The sequence below is a fragment of the Aythya marila genome (genome assembly GCF_965140915.1).
Source record: "Aythya marila genome assembly, chromosome: 5".
NCBI lineage: Eukaryota > Metazoa > Chordata > Aves > Anseriformes > Anatidae > Aythya > Aythya marila.
This window is the reverse complement of record NC_139046.1, coordinates 56202171-56218732: the sequence shown is the minus strand read 5'-3', so window position 1 is coordinate 56218732 and position 16562 is coordinate 56202171. Positions and strand designations below refer to the sequence as shown.

Here is a 16562-nt window from a genome sequence, read left to right as displayed (position 1 = left end):
TTCAGTTTGGATATAACATTTGCTTAATAATGCTAGTACTTTGAGATCATCCTTGACCATGTGCATTTGAAATACGTGCATAAATGCTATAGGTATGTTATTTGTATCATCTGTGCATTAAAGCAATGCACAAGTTAGACCTGTTGGATTTCTGAAGTTGTTATTGGGATTACAAGATTTTAAAAAACTGTTCTCTAATGCTTTCTGTGGCATCTAAACAATCTCAGAGTCCCTCCTTGTGACTCAGTTTATATCAGCAGGATGAGAAGGAGAATGCTGCCTAGCTACAAGACCACTACGGACTGGTCCTGTTAACACAAGTACACCTATACACATGCATAGGTCTATACACATGGAAAGTAACTTTCCAATATAACTAAGGCATAATTTACTCACTGGTAGAATTGTAATAAGACAAAGCTATCTCTAATCCATGTGTGTTTTCTTATTTTTCTGAAGGCTTTTTTGATTTAGCACGTATAAGCTAAAGGTAAATGAAGCTAAACCAAGTGAAGCTGCCCTTGAATAAAAAAAGTTAATGTAAGAGATATTCATGGGAATGACCTCTTGCACAGTTGTAAATAGTGTTTCTTTCTTTTGAGACTCTTCAGCCTGAACCTTTGCAGCTGAGCAGAATCCTGAAATAAAGTGAACACAGTTTCTTGAACCACTCATATTCCTGCATTTCCCCTAGCTAGTCACAGAGCATATTCCATCATATTTGCATTCCCTATCCACCTGTGTCTAATGCCTTGAATAGAATAGGACTGTCTGTTAGACACTGTTATAAAAATATTATGACCTTACTAATTAATTTATAAAGAAGGCTTATCTTACTCAGTTATGGATTAACTTCTTACACACTAAAACCTCTCACCTAAAATAAGCTGTGCATTTATTCCAAGTTAGCTTACACTGGAGACTGATTTCCATTTTCTTTTGGACTGCTAATGCAACTGTTTTCCAATGAGGATTTAGGCTATATTGCTTGATTATTGATAGTCCTTCAACAGTAGTGTTACTGCATACATAAAAGGCCTGCAGGATGTGCTTGCTCCCAGGAGGCCTACTGACATATGCTAACACCTAGGCTAATTCATCAATGACAACAGAAGTAAAGTAACTCTGCTACAAGATTTCACAAGCTTGAGTGACATAGACAGCGGGGTCTAGACTAATAATTTCATTATAGTTAGCAAAATACATCAATTGAAGTTTAATGCTTAGGTCTTCCATACTCCTCAGCCACTACTGTGCAAACGCATTTTCCTAGTTATTCAGGAGGCGCAGACCCTTGCTGTTTGAGAATTACTTCTGGGACCTTTTTTTCTTCCAGAAGCTTACCAGAATAAGGATTTCCTAGGGTGGCATGAATAGTTCGTCTTGTTAATGCAGAATCTGCCAGCATCCACCTATGCTTTTAATTTCTCTTGAGAAAAAAATAGCTTGCTAAAGACTCAGCAATTCACTCCCTTTCCCCACTTTTTTTTTTTTTTTTTTTTGGGGGGTGGGGAGGGGGAAAAGGGGAGGGGAGATGGCCAGGAGTGGAAGGAATTCTGACTTACGTAGTGGGTATTTCTTTAATTCAAATGCATCTTGCTCTTTTCAAAGACAAGCATGCACTAAAATACCTCTGTCATACTAATGCCTAGCTTTGTAATTTAGGCCTCACTGCCAAAATAGAGCACTGTGCTGAAATGCTGCCTCAGAAAGGAAAAAGCAAGCAAGTGGGTATGCATCCTTTTATTTTCCTGTATAATCTAACAATCTGAAGCTTTATTTTCCTCCCCTCTTTGTGGTCCTCCACTGGCATTCCATTTCTTCTTCCACCAGAACATCAAGATATTAAGCCTGTCATTCTTTGGCACTACTGAAAAACACAGAAAAGGTGCACATGCTAACTTTTAGCTTGCCTTTTTTTTTTTTTTTTAATACAAGTTTTCTCTCTCAGATATTTTTCACTTGGTTGAGTTCCATAGGTGCTATGAAAAAGCAAACACAAAAAAGACTAAGACACCACCTCAACTGCTTCTTTTCCATTCTTGTGTAAGATTATAACCCAACTCATTTTCCTACTAAACACAGGAATTTTGGTGGAGAAAACACCTAGCTTTCTCAAGTAAAAGATAATCAGAGAAAGAGCAAACAAAAGTAAGTAGTACATCATTGGCACTCTTCATAGATTACAAAATAAAAACTAAAACTTCTGTTCTTTTGCTTGTTTTTCCTACATGTATAAATCAGTGCAAAGTCCTAGAGCAATATGGTTTAAGCTTAACGGTGTTATGAAGTAGACAGCAGAAGCACTACATAAAATTTGCTGTTCATATTTCTGTATTCACATCTTATTTTAGACCACAGAAGTCTGAATCCCTTGTCACTTGCTAGGTCTAGAGGAAAGTTAAAGCAACTGCCCTAATTTCTGAATCTTCAGTCTTTACTAAAGTCAAAATAATGCCAAATTAAATATGCATCCAAACATGTATTCTTACCAGACATCTTTTGGAAAAATGCTGTTTTTGAAATATTGTTTAGCACTCGTATTTTCTCCATGGGTTTATCAGTCTGAAGTCAGAGCTAGCTATTTAAAGTTTCAATCACTTGTAACTGCGTGGTGGTTTCTGCACCCCTGTGATAGAAACATCTGGGTTTTATTCCAGAGACATTCCACAGTCCCAGCTGCTAAAACGCTTCTTGCAGGAAACAAGCCTGCGAGGAGTTAGTCCTGTTCACCTGCAGAATTCCACTCGCGCCACCCTTTCATGGAAACGTGCACGCGGCAGCCTCCACACCAAGGGCACCTGCCATTAACATGAGTTACAGGGCGCACACCACTGCCATATTCACTAACACTGCGAGGCCTGAGGGAGCTCTGCTTTTAGGGCAGCAAACCGCAGCCATGCAGCGGGCAGGGGCAGACCCATGGAGGTGGTGGAGTCCCCGTCCCTGGGGGTGTTCAAGGAAGGGCTGGACGTGGTGTTTGGGGACATGGTGCTTGGAGACATGGTGTTTAGGGACATGGTGCTTGGGGACGTGTTTGGTGGGTGACACTGGTGTGACCAGACGAGCTCGGAGGGCTCCTCTAGCCCTAATAGCGCTGGGGCTCCGTGCCTGTGGGCTGAGCCTGGCAGCTGGGGGCGCCCCCCAAGGCCCCGACCCCGCCACCTCCCTTAGCAACGGCCGCGCTTCCGGCAGGCGCGTCACTTCCTGCGGGGCCGCGGCGAGGACAAGATGGCGGCGCTGGGCGAGCCGGTGCGGCTGGAGCGAGGTGAGGCGGCCGCGGGGCCCTGGGGCGGCCCGGCCGGGGGCTGGGGGCGCTCCCTCGGCTCTGCCTCGGCCCTGCGGCCCGCGAGGGCTTCTCTCGGGGTTCAATTCGCTTCCGCGGGTGTCCCGTAGGCGTGCCCGCTTCGCGAGGTGCCGGCTCGTTGCTGTCAGGCTGGGGGGCACCGCGCGTTTAGGCGAGGAGGGCGGGTTTGGGGGGGTGCAGGGCTGCAAACAGCGGCTTGTGCGAGGACTCCGCGGCTCCAGAGCCGGTTAATGAGGGCAGCTGCTCTGGCAGCGGATTAGCTGCTCCCGGTGGGTCTGCTGGGTTAAAGCTCAGGCAGCATCCTCCTCCAGCTCATTGCGCTGCCCGTGGACACAAACAGATCTGCGGAGCTGCTGGGGGATCGGTGGGACAAAGGGGCTATTCATGCATCCTCCTGGCACATCGGTCTTTTTAAGGGAAAAAGAAGAAAAAGGGAACGCAGTGTAATGGACCTACGAAAGCCAGCGCTCTATTTACAGAAGTAAACAACCTCTGTTAATTGTGGAGGGTTGACTGCAGATAACCTTGCGATGAATCATCGTCGGCCTGAAAGTGAACATCGCTGATGTTGTTGGCGTATAGCATAAGAGAAGAGAGAATGGTGTAGAGAATGTGTCTGATTTAAAATGGTAACCATATGCTTACCATGAGGGCAATTGAAAATCCTCCCCATCTGTTCTTTCTTCCAAGCTGCATTGCAAAGAACACCACCCAAATTTAGTGGAGTGCAGGGATCCAACAGCGTTTATCACTTGGAAATTTTTCTTACGTTTTGGCGGTGATGTGTGGCGAATCTGCACACTCCTTAGGCGCCCGCGCTGTTTGAACAGAAGCAGCTCAAGTGGTTAATCAGGAGTGTCTATGAGCACACAGCATTTTCCCTCTTTGTTTGATTCACACATGCATGGAGTGGTGGCATCTCACTGCAGACTTGTTTTTGTCTTTCCCAATGTTATTTTAGTTTAAATGTATCTTCCTTTCAGGAGTCCCATCTGGTAGCCTGTGATTGGAGAAATAATGCCTGAAGAATGGGCAATTGATCTAAAGAGGCTGAAAAGGTTAAAAGAAAATAAAATTTTAAATTATTTATGAGTTCTGTTTTGCAGTGAGTTTTATGGGGGTTGTTTGTTTGTTTGCGTTTTACCACATCTGGAGTTACTTCTGCATTGTTCCTTTGTGAAATCCTTCACGGAAGCAGAATTCTCTAGCGTTCATTTGTCTAATTCTGAACAGTTGGCTAAAATGCAGTGTCAGGACTATGAGGAAGACTGCTTTCAGACAGCTTTTTTTTTTTTTTTTTTTGTAGTTAAAGTGCATTTTTGCTTTAATTTCATCTAAAATAAAACCTTGTGTGCAACCTGTGTGTATCACAGTAACTTTTTGACAAGCTGAATCTGTGCTCATAGTCTGCTGTTTGAATGACCCAGCTGATTCCCAAGCTAGCTGATTTTACCTTAAGGTATGAAAGGCTACATAGTTAAATGTCTGAGCCCTTAGGAGGCACAGGTAGGAACTATATCCAATTTACTGATGAAAGATCGATGTTATAAAAGAGGAGAAATTAGCAAGTGGAGTTCTGGACTGCTGATGACTGCAGCTACTCATCGGATCAGTACACTGCTGTCATTTTTTGAATTGATTGTAGTACCCTAACCAAACGGTGAGGTAACAGCTTCACACGCTTACAGTGTAACACGATTCAGGGAGCACAGGCGTGAGAACTGCTGCACGGAACGGCGATCTTCATACGCACGAAGCAGGCGTTTGTCTGCAAACATCTGCACGTATTTGATAGTTGGATTGTAATTTACATAATTACCAGACTTCTGTCATGAATACATGGAGTGTTGCGGGATTGAAACTGCTGCTGTTGCCAAGGGAGGTGAACAGCTTCTTCCTTCCATTTGTTGCTCGTTCCACTTCAAGCTCTTCAGTGTGAGACTTCGTGAAACGAAGAGAAGTTGTGCTGCTGATGCTGGACATACAGATTACTGAGAATTTTGGTCAATTTGCATCATTAAGATAAAGAGATTAATAAACAGTCGCACCTAGAGTATCTTCAATTTCATTATATATATTTTTAGTTAAAAACAAATCCAAGTGTATATTGGGAAATTAAAAGTTTTAGGAGCGTTTTCTTCATTTGCAATTTTTGTACAAAGAGCAACTATGCAGTGCCTCTGACGCTACTTCTCTGCAGACTTGGGGGTAGTAATAGCTAGAATGTAGGTTTTTACGTTTATTTCTGGTAGGCACCTGATCCTCTTAAAGCTTGAAAGAGCCAAAAAATGCATAGTTGTCTTGGCGTGTGGGAACTTCAACTCTCGTGTGAAATCATGTGGCTGTGGCTGTGGTACTTGGGTGCTCTTCTGTGAATGATTTTTTTTTCCAGTCCGTGGCACAAACACAGCTTTAACTGTGCTAAGGGATGACCAGTCCATGAAGTTAAGTTGGACTTTGTTTAATTGACTGTACCACCTGATAATCATTGTGGCGGCCTGTAAGACCTCTGACTGATCCCGTACAGAACTGGACAGTGTTAGCTGTGGGTTGTCTTTTGTCAGTGCATTTCACCTTAATTTCAGAATGTAAGGATCAATGTCTTTCCATCCTGTTGTGACTCCTCGCTCCTTACACTCCTGTGCTCTTGCGGACAAGTTTGTGGCTGTTGAATGTCGTCCGTGCTGGTACGATGCCATCGAGTGGACGTGCGTTCACATGAAAAATGCTTGCCTGAAGGTTAATTACTGAAAAAAGAAAGTAATGCATTCGGGACGTAGCCATGTCCCAGATTTCAGCCTTTTCTAAAATGATCAATGCTTTATTTGTATAGTAGATTAATCACTGCTTCTTTGTGCCTTTGTTGTAATGAAGGCAATCCTTTCTGTCTGCTTTCCTGAGAGATTGTTCTACTTCTATTCAAGGACTTACGTGATTCAGAATCGTCGCTAATGTAACACTCTGGAAATGCAAGTGAGGAATATTAATCCTTTCTCCTCTTGAAGAGCTGCCTGCAGCATATCACGTAGCCTTTGATGTCATGTTCGATGCCCATCTTAATTGGTACCGGTCTGAAATCAAATCCTTCAGAGGGGAGTTTGGTTTCACCAAACAGCATGTGCATTTGTGAGAGTATCAACAGGGTGATCTTTAGGGACAAACATCTAGGATCTGGGAAAAAGGTTTGGGGTTCAGGATTCTGGGCTACAGAATGCTAGCTGAGATTATTGAGGAGTTTAGGTTGTTTTTCTAAACGCTTTGATAAATTAGACACATCAGAGATAGAGGAAATAAGACAGCATTTCAAACTGGTAAAAGTTCTAGCCAAGCTTTTATGATTGCAACTGCTGTCTGGAATCCCATCAATGTAATCGCAGGCTAGTGGTGCCTGAATAGGCCAGATTTACTCAGCCCTGTTGTGGGGAAAGCATTGGGCATACGCTTGTTGAACTAGGTTTAGAATGTAAGAGGAACATCAGCATGCCTGACAGTACTCGAGATGCTCATATCAAAGTGACATCCACGCCTTAGCTAGGTTATGATGTTATGCACGTGAAACATTGGTAGTAAATATTATCAAATAAATATTTCAGCCTGGTCTCAGCTTCAAGGAAAAATCAAATTCTTTAAAATATGAATACAGTAGCATTATCTCCAGATTCTTTACAGGCTTGTATTGCTGTGCTTGACCTAAATTGTCTGCAAATAAGGTGCTTTATGGTAACATTTTTTAGATAAATAGAGGCATGGAAGAAATGGAACTACAACGTAGTCTTAAGATGTACACAAGCACGCACAGACTGCTCTGTTAACTTAATTTAAAAACAAACAAAAGAAAAGCCACCACTAGAACCTCTTCAGGCATTCCTCTTTACCAGTGCTTTATTTTTCTCTAGACATCTGCAGAGCAATTGAGTTGCTGGAAAAATTACAGAGAAGCGGAGAAGTGCCGCCGCAGAAACTACAGGCTTTGCAGAGGGTCCTTCAGAGTGAATTCTGTAATGCTGTAAGGGAGGTAAGTTAACTGCACACCAACAGTTACCTTGCATTAGGAATGGTACTTTTCTTCTTATGTTCAGTTCAATAATCTTTTGTTTTTCTTTCTAAAATTGAATTTGACTTATGGATCTTTTTCGAACAAGGCTCATTTTTAAAAGTTCAAGAGAAAATAATTTGGGATCATATAGGTGTATTAAGTAATGGCTCAGAAACAAGTTACTTACTAGAGGTTATTTTGAGGGTCTGACCTAACCAAGAGTTAGCAGTCTGTTATGCTGTTGGCAGAATGGGTGAAGTACAAATGGCCTCTGTTTCTTGTAAGCCAAATCAGCATCGTGGCCTTGCACCACCTCTTCTTCGTTCCAGATACTCTTTCAGAGATTTGAAGTGATTGAATGCACCCTGCTATTGCTGTTGGCATTGGTACTACCACTGGTGTTAACACCTGCAGTGATTTAAAAGATCTCTTTGTAGGCACGGAAGTTGTCAAGGACCGTGTGTTTATTGCTTAGCAAATCCAGGTGACTGGCAGGTCATTGCGAAGATGTGGTTAGCTCTAGGTGTGAGCACCTCCCTGGCATTAGTGTTCTTATTGCCTCTGTGTTTTCAGTGCCCTTTCTTTTCTGAAGATACTCGGTCAGTTGCATCAGTTGAAAGAACATAAGGATTTGGGGGGGGCAGGGGCTGGATGTTGGGGAGGGCTTTGAAGAGCTGTCTTCAAATTAATTTTTCATGCATCGTTATGGAAGAGTTCCAACTTGAATCAAACATGAGAAGGTAATCACCCATATCCCCAGTCAGGTGTGTTACACTAGCAGTAAGCATTTCTAAATCCATGATGAAGTCTGCATGCCACAGAAGGAGGGAGTATTTGGGCTGAGACCTAGAAGATTCATGGTTTAACCAAGAAATAAAGATGCTGAGAGAGTTATTTTCTTATAGTATTGGAGATTCTCGTGTGGCACCTTGCAGTGAATTGGAGAGCAACTTATTAAAGGTGTAGGTTTTTTCATCTACAGTTTTAAGTTGTCACTGGGATTTTGTTACATTGTTTAAGCATAAAAATAACTTTTCACCATACTTAGGCTGTTTTTTTTTTTCCCTAAAGGTGTATGAACATGTATATGAGACCGTGGATATCAGCAGTAGCCCAGAAGTCAGAGCTAATGCAACAGCAAAGGTAAAAGCCAAACTGTAGATTAAGTAAAATTCAGTAGCTTGTTGCTGTAGAAGCAGAAGATGGGTATTTAAAATTCAGAAGGGTATTATGGAGATGTCTGATACAATGGATAAGCATACTGGGTCATTAAAAAGTATAATAAAAGACTTGTTATTTTTAATTTTTTACATTGGATTTTATTCTTAGGGTTCTAAATTTTTCACCCTAGTGTTGGTATCTAGGAAATTAATCTCATTTGTCTTGTACTTCAGGATAAAAATAATTTTTCAACCTGCTCACTGTGTCTAGCTAAGGGGTCTATATTTAATTTCTTATAAATAGAGAAATTTTATTTCTTACAGGCCACCGTAGCTGCATTTGCTGCTAGTGAAGGTCATTCCCATCCCAGAGTGGTTGAACTACCAAAAACCGAAGAAGGTCTTGGATTCAACATCATGGGAGGCAAAGAACAAAATTCTCCCATCTATATCTCCCGAATTATCCCTGGTGGTATAGCTGATAGACATGGAGGCCTGAAACGTGGAGACCAGCTTCTTTCTGTAAACGGAGTGGTAGGAATTGGTTTTCGCTTTACGTAGCAGTAACTACCTGTTTCCACTTGGGGGCATACAAAGAATATACATGACACGAGCTCAACGTCCTCTTCTGATCTTGGCCTAATTGGTTCTTTTTGTCCTTGCAAGAATATGTTGCTTAGGTTTCTGAACTTGTGTGTGCAGTGAGAGGCCTTGGATTATACTTTTGTTATCATTCTCGACTGGGAACTGTACTATGTATGTTTACATTTCAGATTTTAGAGGTGGTAGAAATCTAGTCGAGGTGTGGTTTTCTGAAATATCATTGAATTGCCATTGTGGATTCCTGTTCGATCCAAATTTGATGATGCAGATTTTGACTAGTAGAGTTTTCTGTAGCTTCTGAGGTAAGTAGTAAATTAGGTTACATTGCTGTAGACCGAAGAGAGGTTCCTTGACATCATTATGCCAATAACTACACTAGTGCATAATGAACGCTGTATTAAGATGGAAGAACAAGGTGGTGTTAGCTTTGGTTGTGTGATTTATTGTCTTCGCTTAAGCTGAGCTTCAGAAAGAGGCTTTCTATCGTTTGAAGGAGCATATGCCTGAAGTGCTCTGTAGCTTTTTATTTTTAATAAGTATCCTCTTCTGATGAGTTACAACACAAAAAGAAAAACACAGGTTGACTGGAAAGAGGAGGCTGCGGACAGGTTTTGATTTAAGATGGCTGCCTGTAAAGTGCGTCTAAATCTCTCAAACTTCTAGTTTTATTTACAGAAGCTTTTATCATGCGGTAGCTTGACATCAGTGTTCTCATAACTACATCTGCCAACTCAATTTAGTTTGACTCTCAGTCTTGAAATAAATTTCTGTATAGCCTAGGTGGTTTTTGGACTCACAGAAGGAATGGAGATTTATTGGCTGTGTACTGTGGGAAATTCCTGCTAACAAGGATCTGATGTGCTTGTCTCCTGACTGCTACCTGGGAGTCCAACTGTTCTTTTCAGGAAACACAAGTGAAATCATGGCCAAAGTGCTGCAACTGCCCCTGTCCTAGATTTCCTAGTATTTTAAATTATCAAGGGACAAGTCTGTTCCCCCTAAGTATCAACTGTCCTCAGATGAGGCCTTCCCTGCCCACACACCCTCATACAGAAAAAGCAATCACTCCATCCCAACCTGATCCTGATCATCAGACACTTGTCACATCCAGCAATGCCTGAATCTGTGTGCATACACGTGTATAAGCATATAGAGACATGGTAAGAATATAGTAAATGCATGAAATACTGCGAGAACGCAAAATCCGACTCAGAGGGAGAATCTCCTGATGTTTGCAGATGGATTCCTGTCATCTTAATACATGACAGACATCATCATTGTAATTGTAATTGCTAATTTAATACTTGAAAAGTAAGTTGCCGCAGCCAAGACTGCAATGAATGTGCCTTAAAACAAGTTGTGGGGTGGTTGTTTTTTTTTCCTTTCCCGTTGGGAGATTTTAAGTGCACTTCAGAATTTTAGGTGTTTGGATATAATTAAGCATAAAACTTTGCCAGCTTTTTGTTACTAGTTTTAATTGGAACAACCTACACATTCATTTGAATAACAAACATGAAAGCATTCGACTGTATGTGTTGTCTGAGTCTGACAGAAGAGAAATAACTTGGGTTTTTTTAACTGTTGTCTTTCTTTCTGTAAGTAACTTTATAGTAACGGGGAAACCCTCCAATCAACAGGTACATCACCTGCCTTCTAGCTTCTAATAGCACCAGTGGGAGGTAGGCTTGGGGTAGTCCCTTCGTTGTGTTTGATAAGTTTGGAAGAAATAAGTTGTGCTGAGAGAATGTATGCTATCCAGGATTGTGTATTTGGATGCAGTTGTTTAGAATTGTTTCTTAAATTTTATAATAGGATGAATCTAGTATAACCTGAATAAATTGTGAGAGTTGTTTCAGGAAGGGTTTTTGTTGTTTTTGCTTTGATTTGTGTTTTTTGTTTTTTTTTTTTAAATCTGGCCTTGTTTATTTGGGCTATGTTGCTCTTGATCAGTCCAGAGGAAATTAATCCCAGTACCTTGCATTTACGACTAGACGTATACGGAGTGCTAAGACAAGCAACATGCAGTGTGCTAGCTGCTCCATTGCACCTGCTCAGTAGATGCCATTTTGCCTAATATATGATAGCATCCAACAGGCAGCTACCTTGCAGTTTTGTTTTGTTTTGTTTTGTTTTTGGGGGGGTCTCTTGTCCTTAACTAAATGCAAGATAATTTGAAGTAGCCTATTAGGTAAATTGAGGTACACTACTAAATTTAAAATGCATGACAAAAGAAGAAACCAATTACAAGTGTCCTCCTGAAGTTGTTGATTCTTAAATATAATTTCATAATTGCCTAATACTCTCCTTCTTTCACTTACTGTATCTAAATGAGTGACTGTATATAAAGGCTCAGCATAAGCCTAACCAGAAGTTTTGCACTACTCTTACTAATACTGATCAGTATATTTATTATCACTTCTTAATGATATGCTGGAGAAAAAAAAAATGAGCTTTGGTGACATTGTTCTTATGAAGTCTTCGAACTAGAACATTTTAATATTTGATTATATAGAAGTTGTAAAAAAAAAAAAAAAAAAAAAAAAGTCTTTTTTCTCTGTTTGTCCTCACTAATATAATACTTAATGCTTTATGCTTTGCAGAGTGTCGAAGGTGAACACCATGAAAAAGCAGTAGAACTGCTGAAGGCAGCCCAAGGAAAGGTTAAATTAGTTGTACGATACACGCCAAAGGTCCTGGAAGAAATGGAGTCAAGATTTGAAAAAATGAGATCGGCAAAACGCAGGCAGCAAAACTAACGTTTGTATGCAATAACTTAAAGAGAAAATATATTCCATTTACATTGTATAGTTTGCTTTGTGACTCAGTCGATGCAATTCCTGGGCTGCAAAAGATACTGTCATTTTTTTTAGAATCGTAGAATGATTGAGGTTGGAAAGGGCTCCTGGAGATCATCTCGTCCAACCCCCCAGCTAGAGCAGGTTGCTTAGGGCTGTGACAAATTGAATGCTGAGCATCTCCAAGGATGGAGACTCTACAAGATCTTTGGGCAACCTGTTCCAGTGTTCTGATCTCTCTCACGCTAAAAATGTCCATTTTTATGTGTAAATGGAGTTTCTTATATTGCAATTAGGGGCTGTTGCCTCTTGTCCTATCACTGTAATACTACTGAGAAGAGTCTGGCTCCTGGTTTTTTGTTTGTTTCTTTTAAACTCCTCCACATCAGGCATTTACAGATGTTGGTAAGAACACCCCCGAGCCTTCTCTTCTCTGAGTTAGACAATCCCAATTGTCTCAGTCTCTCTCCTTGTCTGTCAGATGCTCCAGTCACTTAATCATTTTTGTGGCCCTTCACTGTATGCCCATGTCTGTCTTCCACTGGGGTGCCCAAAACTGGACCCATCGCTCCAGCTGTGTCTCAGGGGGCTAAGCAGAGGGGAAGGATCACCTCCCTCACCTTGCTGGCAGTGCTCTTCCTCACGCAGACCAGGAGGCTGGTGCCTGTCTTTGCTGCAAGGGCACATTGGTGGCTTGTGACCAGTTTGGTGTCTTTCTCTGCGAGCTGGTCAGCCCCCAGCCTGTACTGGTGCATGGGATTGTTCTTCCCCAGGTGTATGACTTCGCACTTTCCTTTGCTCAGCATGGAGATTCTTGATTGCTCATTTCTCCAGCCTGACAAGGTTCCCCAGGATGGCTTGCTGGGAGCATACTCAGTCCCATCACTCATGTTTTAACCAAGATGTTAAGCAGTATGGACCCCAGTAGTGACCCCCTGGGGTACGTCAGTAGTGACTGGCTTCCAGCAGGACTTGGTGCCACTGATGACAGCCCTTGGCAGTTCAGCTGTTTTTAGAATGTTTTCATATTCCATGCATTTTTCACATTTTAAGAAGAAAGTGTGCTTTTAAAATAGCCTAGGAGACCCTGGAAAAGCACGTATATTGATTTTTATAAATCTTTTTCGTGTCAGAACTTTACGCATGAAAGTGAATTTACAGATTTTTGAAAGGCATTTAATAAGACCTATTTCTACAATTGACATCACTTTTTTTTCCCCTATTTTATTTTGGCATTATTTAACATTAAATCTGAAGGGTTTTTGCTGAATTATTTTGGAAAAAAGATTCTTATGTAGCAGTATTTTGGCACTTTTCTTAAGACCATGTTGTATATCAACTACAAAATGTAATCATGATCTACTATGTAACTGATAACAATACCAGATTTTCTAATGCTTTGTTGAGTACATTATTTTTACACTTCTGCTAAATCGTAATTCGTTATTCTGGAAATTTTATTACCTCGCCTGTAAATAATCTACAGTTGGTGTTCTCATATAATGACTTTGTAATAGCTGACATTAACAAATTTGCAGCAATCAGTCTTTCCTGTAACTTATTTTGTACTAATTTTAAAGCAGTTAGGGGGAAAAGATGTAATTGTTTGCAGTTCTGGATTAAGTCTCTATATGTATTTTTATATTCAAAAACAGAAGATATGTTAATGCAGTGAAAAAGAATTCCAGATGTTTCCCTGACTTTCTGCTGTTTAAAAAAAAAAAAAAGCTGAATTTGTCATACCTCTTTTGTGTTCTTAGTATGTCCTGTTGTAAAATCTTATATACAGAGTGACTGTACAGAACTTGGAGTCGTTAGTATCTAAATTACTGATTGTTACATTTGTAAGGGTAAAACGTTCCAAGGCTTACATGTTGTGTAACCCTAATGTGAACTTGTCTGGGGTTAATTGCTGACTACTTCTGATTTGGAGGGTTCACCTTTGTACTGCAGAAGGAGCAGCGTCAACATCGCTGTAAAACTTGATATGGAATGGTGCTGTGGTGGCAATAAGGAAATCTCCAGGTATAAACCATGTCTTTTTCCAAGTGTGGTTGATGGTGGCTCATTTTTTGTGTGCCATTTTAAACAACCTTTTTCTGGACAAAAGTACACTTCTGTGAACCTACCAGGTTTGACGCTGTACTTGTGTAGCTTAGTTTATTTTAAAAGCTTCACTTTTTGGTATATATCTATAATTAACTTGATTGTCTACTGGGTGTCTGTTAACTTGTATGGCAGCTATGAGTGCATCCTAATTGACTCTTAGTAATAAAGTTCTTAGAGACTTAAAAGTGCAGTTCTGACCATGTGGCTACTCCCTAGCTTTTCCACATGGAACAGTACGATCGATTGTGAAATAATTCAGTATGTGAAAGAAAGTAAAAGGTTAAAGATCTAAAAATGACAGCATGAAGTTTGTACTTCTTCAGCTCATCTATGGGAAAAGAAAAAAATGTGATTGCTACAGGCCAGTGAGAAATGTGATTGCTTTCTGCATGTATGCAAGCATGGTAAGCCTGCAAAGAGAAATTGAGATTTTAAAGATACTGATAGTTTGAAAATGCAGTATAAGTATTTATCAGTTAGATGACATTGAGCACTGAAATGCGTGGTTGATTATCTGTCATGGGTCTCTATCTAAAGGCCTCATGTCACTGATAGGACCATGTTGTTGAATTGTATATTTTTATGGAACAACTAATGTTTAAAGTATTGAGACCAAAATCACTAGTTAGATCAATCGTGGATGTGTTTTAATTTAATTGTAAAATAGTAGATATTTGCTTTAGAGCTATATATAAATATATATATTAAAGAAAGGTATGGATACAAGATAGAAATGTGCATTTTAAAACGTGTATCCCTTGGTGTTACTGAACGAAGCAGTGGTTTTTGTTACTCTAAGGAAATACTTTGGTGTAGCTAGAGCTGCTGAATGCAGTAGGGTTGTCACTCTGAGTGGAAGCATTTGGCTACAGTTTGTCATCCACTACAAAATGTGGGGAAGTGTACCCGGGCATATAAATTGTACATGTAGAATTTAATACCAAGTTTTTTTAAATTGTAACAGCAAAAAAATATCCAATAAGCAAATAACTCGTTAACGGTCATCTTTTATTACTACGAAAACCCTATTATGTTGAGGAAAGGGTGGATTAAAATATGCTGAGAAACTTGATTTCTTTTACTACTGAGCAGTGCCTGTACTGTGTTAATATGCAGTCCCTACACACTTGACACACTTGGGTGTGCAAACAGATTAAGAAGAGATAACAGTTCTGCAGGTAACTTCTGCATCTATTGCTGCTGTGAGGGATCTCGGGGTTTTATCAACAGAAAAATAAAAGGTGAATTTCACGTGCATTGTGTTTGTGTGTTTTTTTCTGACTTTCCATTTTTGGTGCTGTTTTCAGGCAGCTGTAGTTGGGTGTTTATAATCTCTGGGGCATAACATAAACAGTGCATGTGTGTGGGCGTGCAAAGAAAACTTTAAATCCTGGGTTTTAGTTTGTTTTCTTGGTTGCTCATGAATCTTGCCTTTTCTGCCCTATGTTTTGTGATGTGTTGGAGAGACGAGGAAAAAATTAGAATGCTATAAAGGGCATGTAATATCGTGGACCTCCTGCGTTTTAGAGACCTCCTTAGTTTCAGCTGCATGAACTTACATGATGTGTATTATTCTGAGTCAGATATTATCTTTTAATTGTTTGAAGCAAGCATCTCCAGTAATGAGATGTTAAATATCTGTAATTCCTAGCTTAAAGACCTTGTAAGGTCTTTTAAGAAAAATGTGCCTGAAGTTATGAACTGAGATAAAGGCAGGAGAAATGCTTCAGTTCTGAATGCAAAAAGGTAGGTTTTTTTTTTTTCATATAGGTAGGCTGGAGTGGGAATTGAAAATATATGCAACAATGTTTTTATATTTTTTTTATTATTATTTGATACAGAAGACTGGTATCACTTGAATTGGGAGTATGAATTTTCAGTTTAATTTTTAAAAAACAAGTAATTTCCATGATCTGGCTGTGTTCTTTTAAATATAGTCCAGACTCATAGAGAAAAGCTCTGAATTGCATTTTAAGACTAAAAGTGAATCAAAGACTGAATAAAGGTAATGATGTTTCGTATCTTAAAAAACAGGAGCTTTTATACAATAAAAAACCTCGTGTTTTTTATTGTAATTACAGGCATAACTACTTTGACTTCCAGACAACTGGGGAAAAAAAATGTTAAAACACCTATTTTTGCCTGACTTCTGATGTCAACCATGAACTAGCAGTCAGCATCCAAACAAGCTGGAAAAGTACTTTGTCGAAGTATGTATTCCTTCTTAAAAGTGCACCCACTGAGCAGAACCAAACATCTACACTTCACAGACAGAGCAACTGTTCCACTGAAGTTATTTGCCCCTCCCGATAATTTCTCATGGAGGTTCGTGCTGGGTTTGGTGCTGCTGTGTATTTTCATCCAAGTTTAAAACAATGCTAATTGGAAAAGGCGAAACTTGTATGCGGCTGAGACTGGCTACATATTAACATAACCCGATGAACCCTGCCTGCTGCGCTCCTAACACCTTTTCATCCTCGGTTTGCTCCTTGTCCTGGCACTTGCCGTTTTCTGCCCACATACTGCACCAGTTGAGTTCAGTAAGCTAGCAG

At 40.2% G+C, this 16562-nt stretch overlaps 1 protein-coding gene across 1 annotated transcript; it reads left to right on the top strand.

Annotated features, from left to right (window-relative positions):
- The first annotated feature begins 3217 nt into the window (after positions 1-3217).
- LIN7C (lin-7 homolog C, crumbs cell polarity complex component) lies at positions 3218-15395 on the top strand. The gene is made up of 5 exons (XM_082761875.1): positions 3218-3268; positions 7204-7322; positions 8415-8486; positions 8828-9037; positions 11707-15395. The coding sequence occupies exons 1-5, from the start codon at positions 3232-3234 to the stop codon at positions 11860-11862; spliced, it is 594 nt and encodes a 197-aa protein (XP_082618001.1). The 5' UTR covers positions 3218-3231; the 3' UTR covers positions 11863-15395.
- Positions 15396-16562: the final 1167 nt, after the last annotated feature.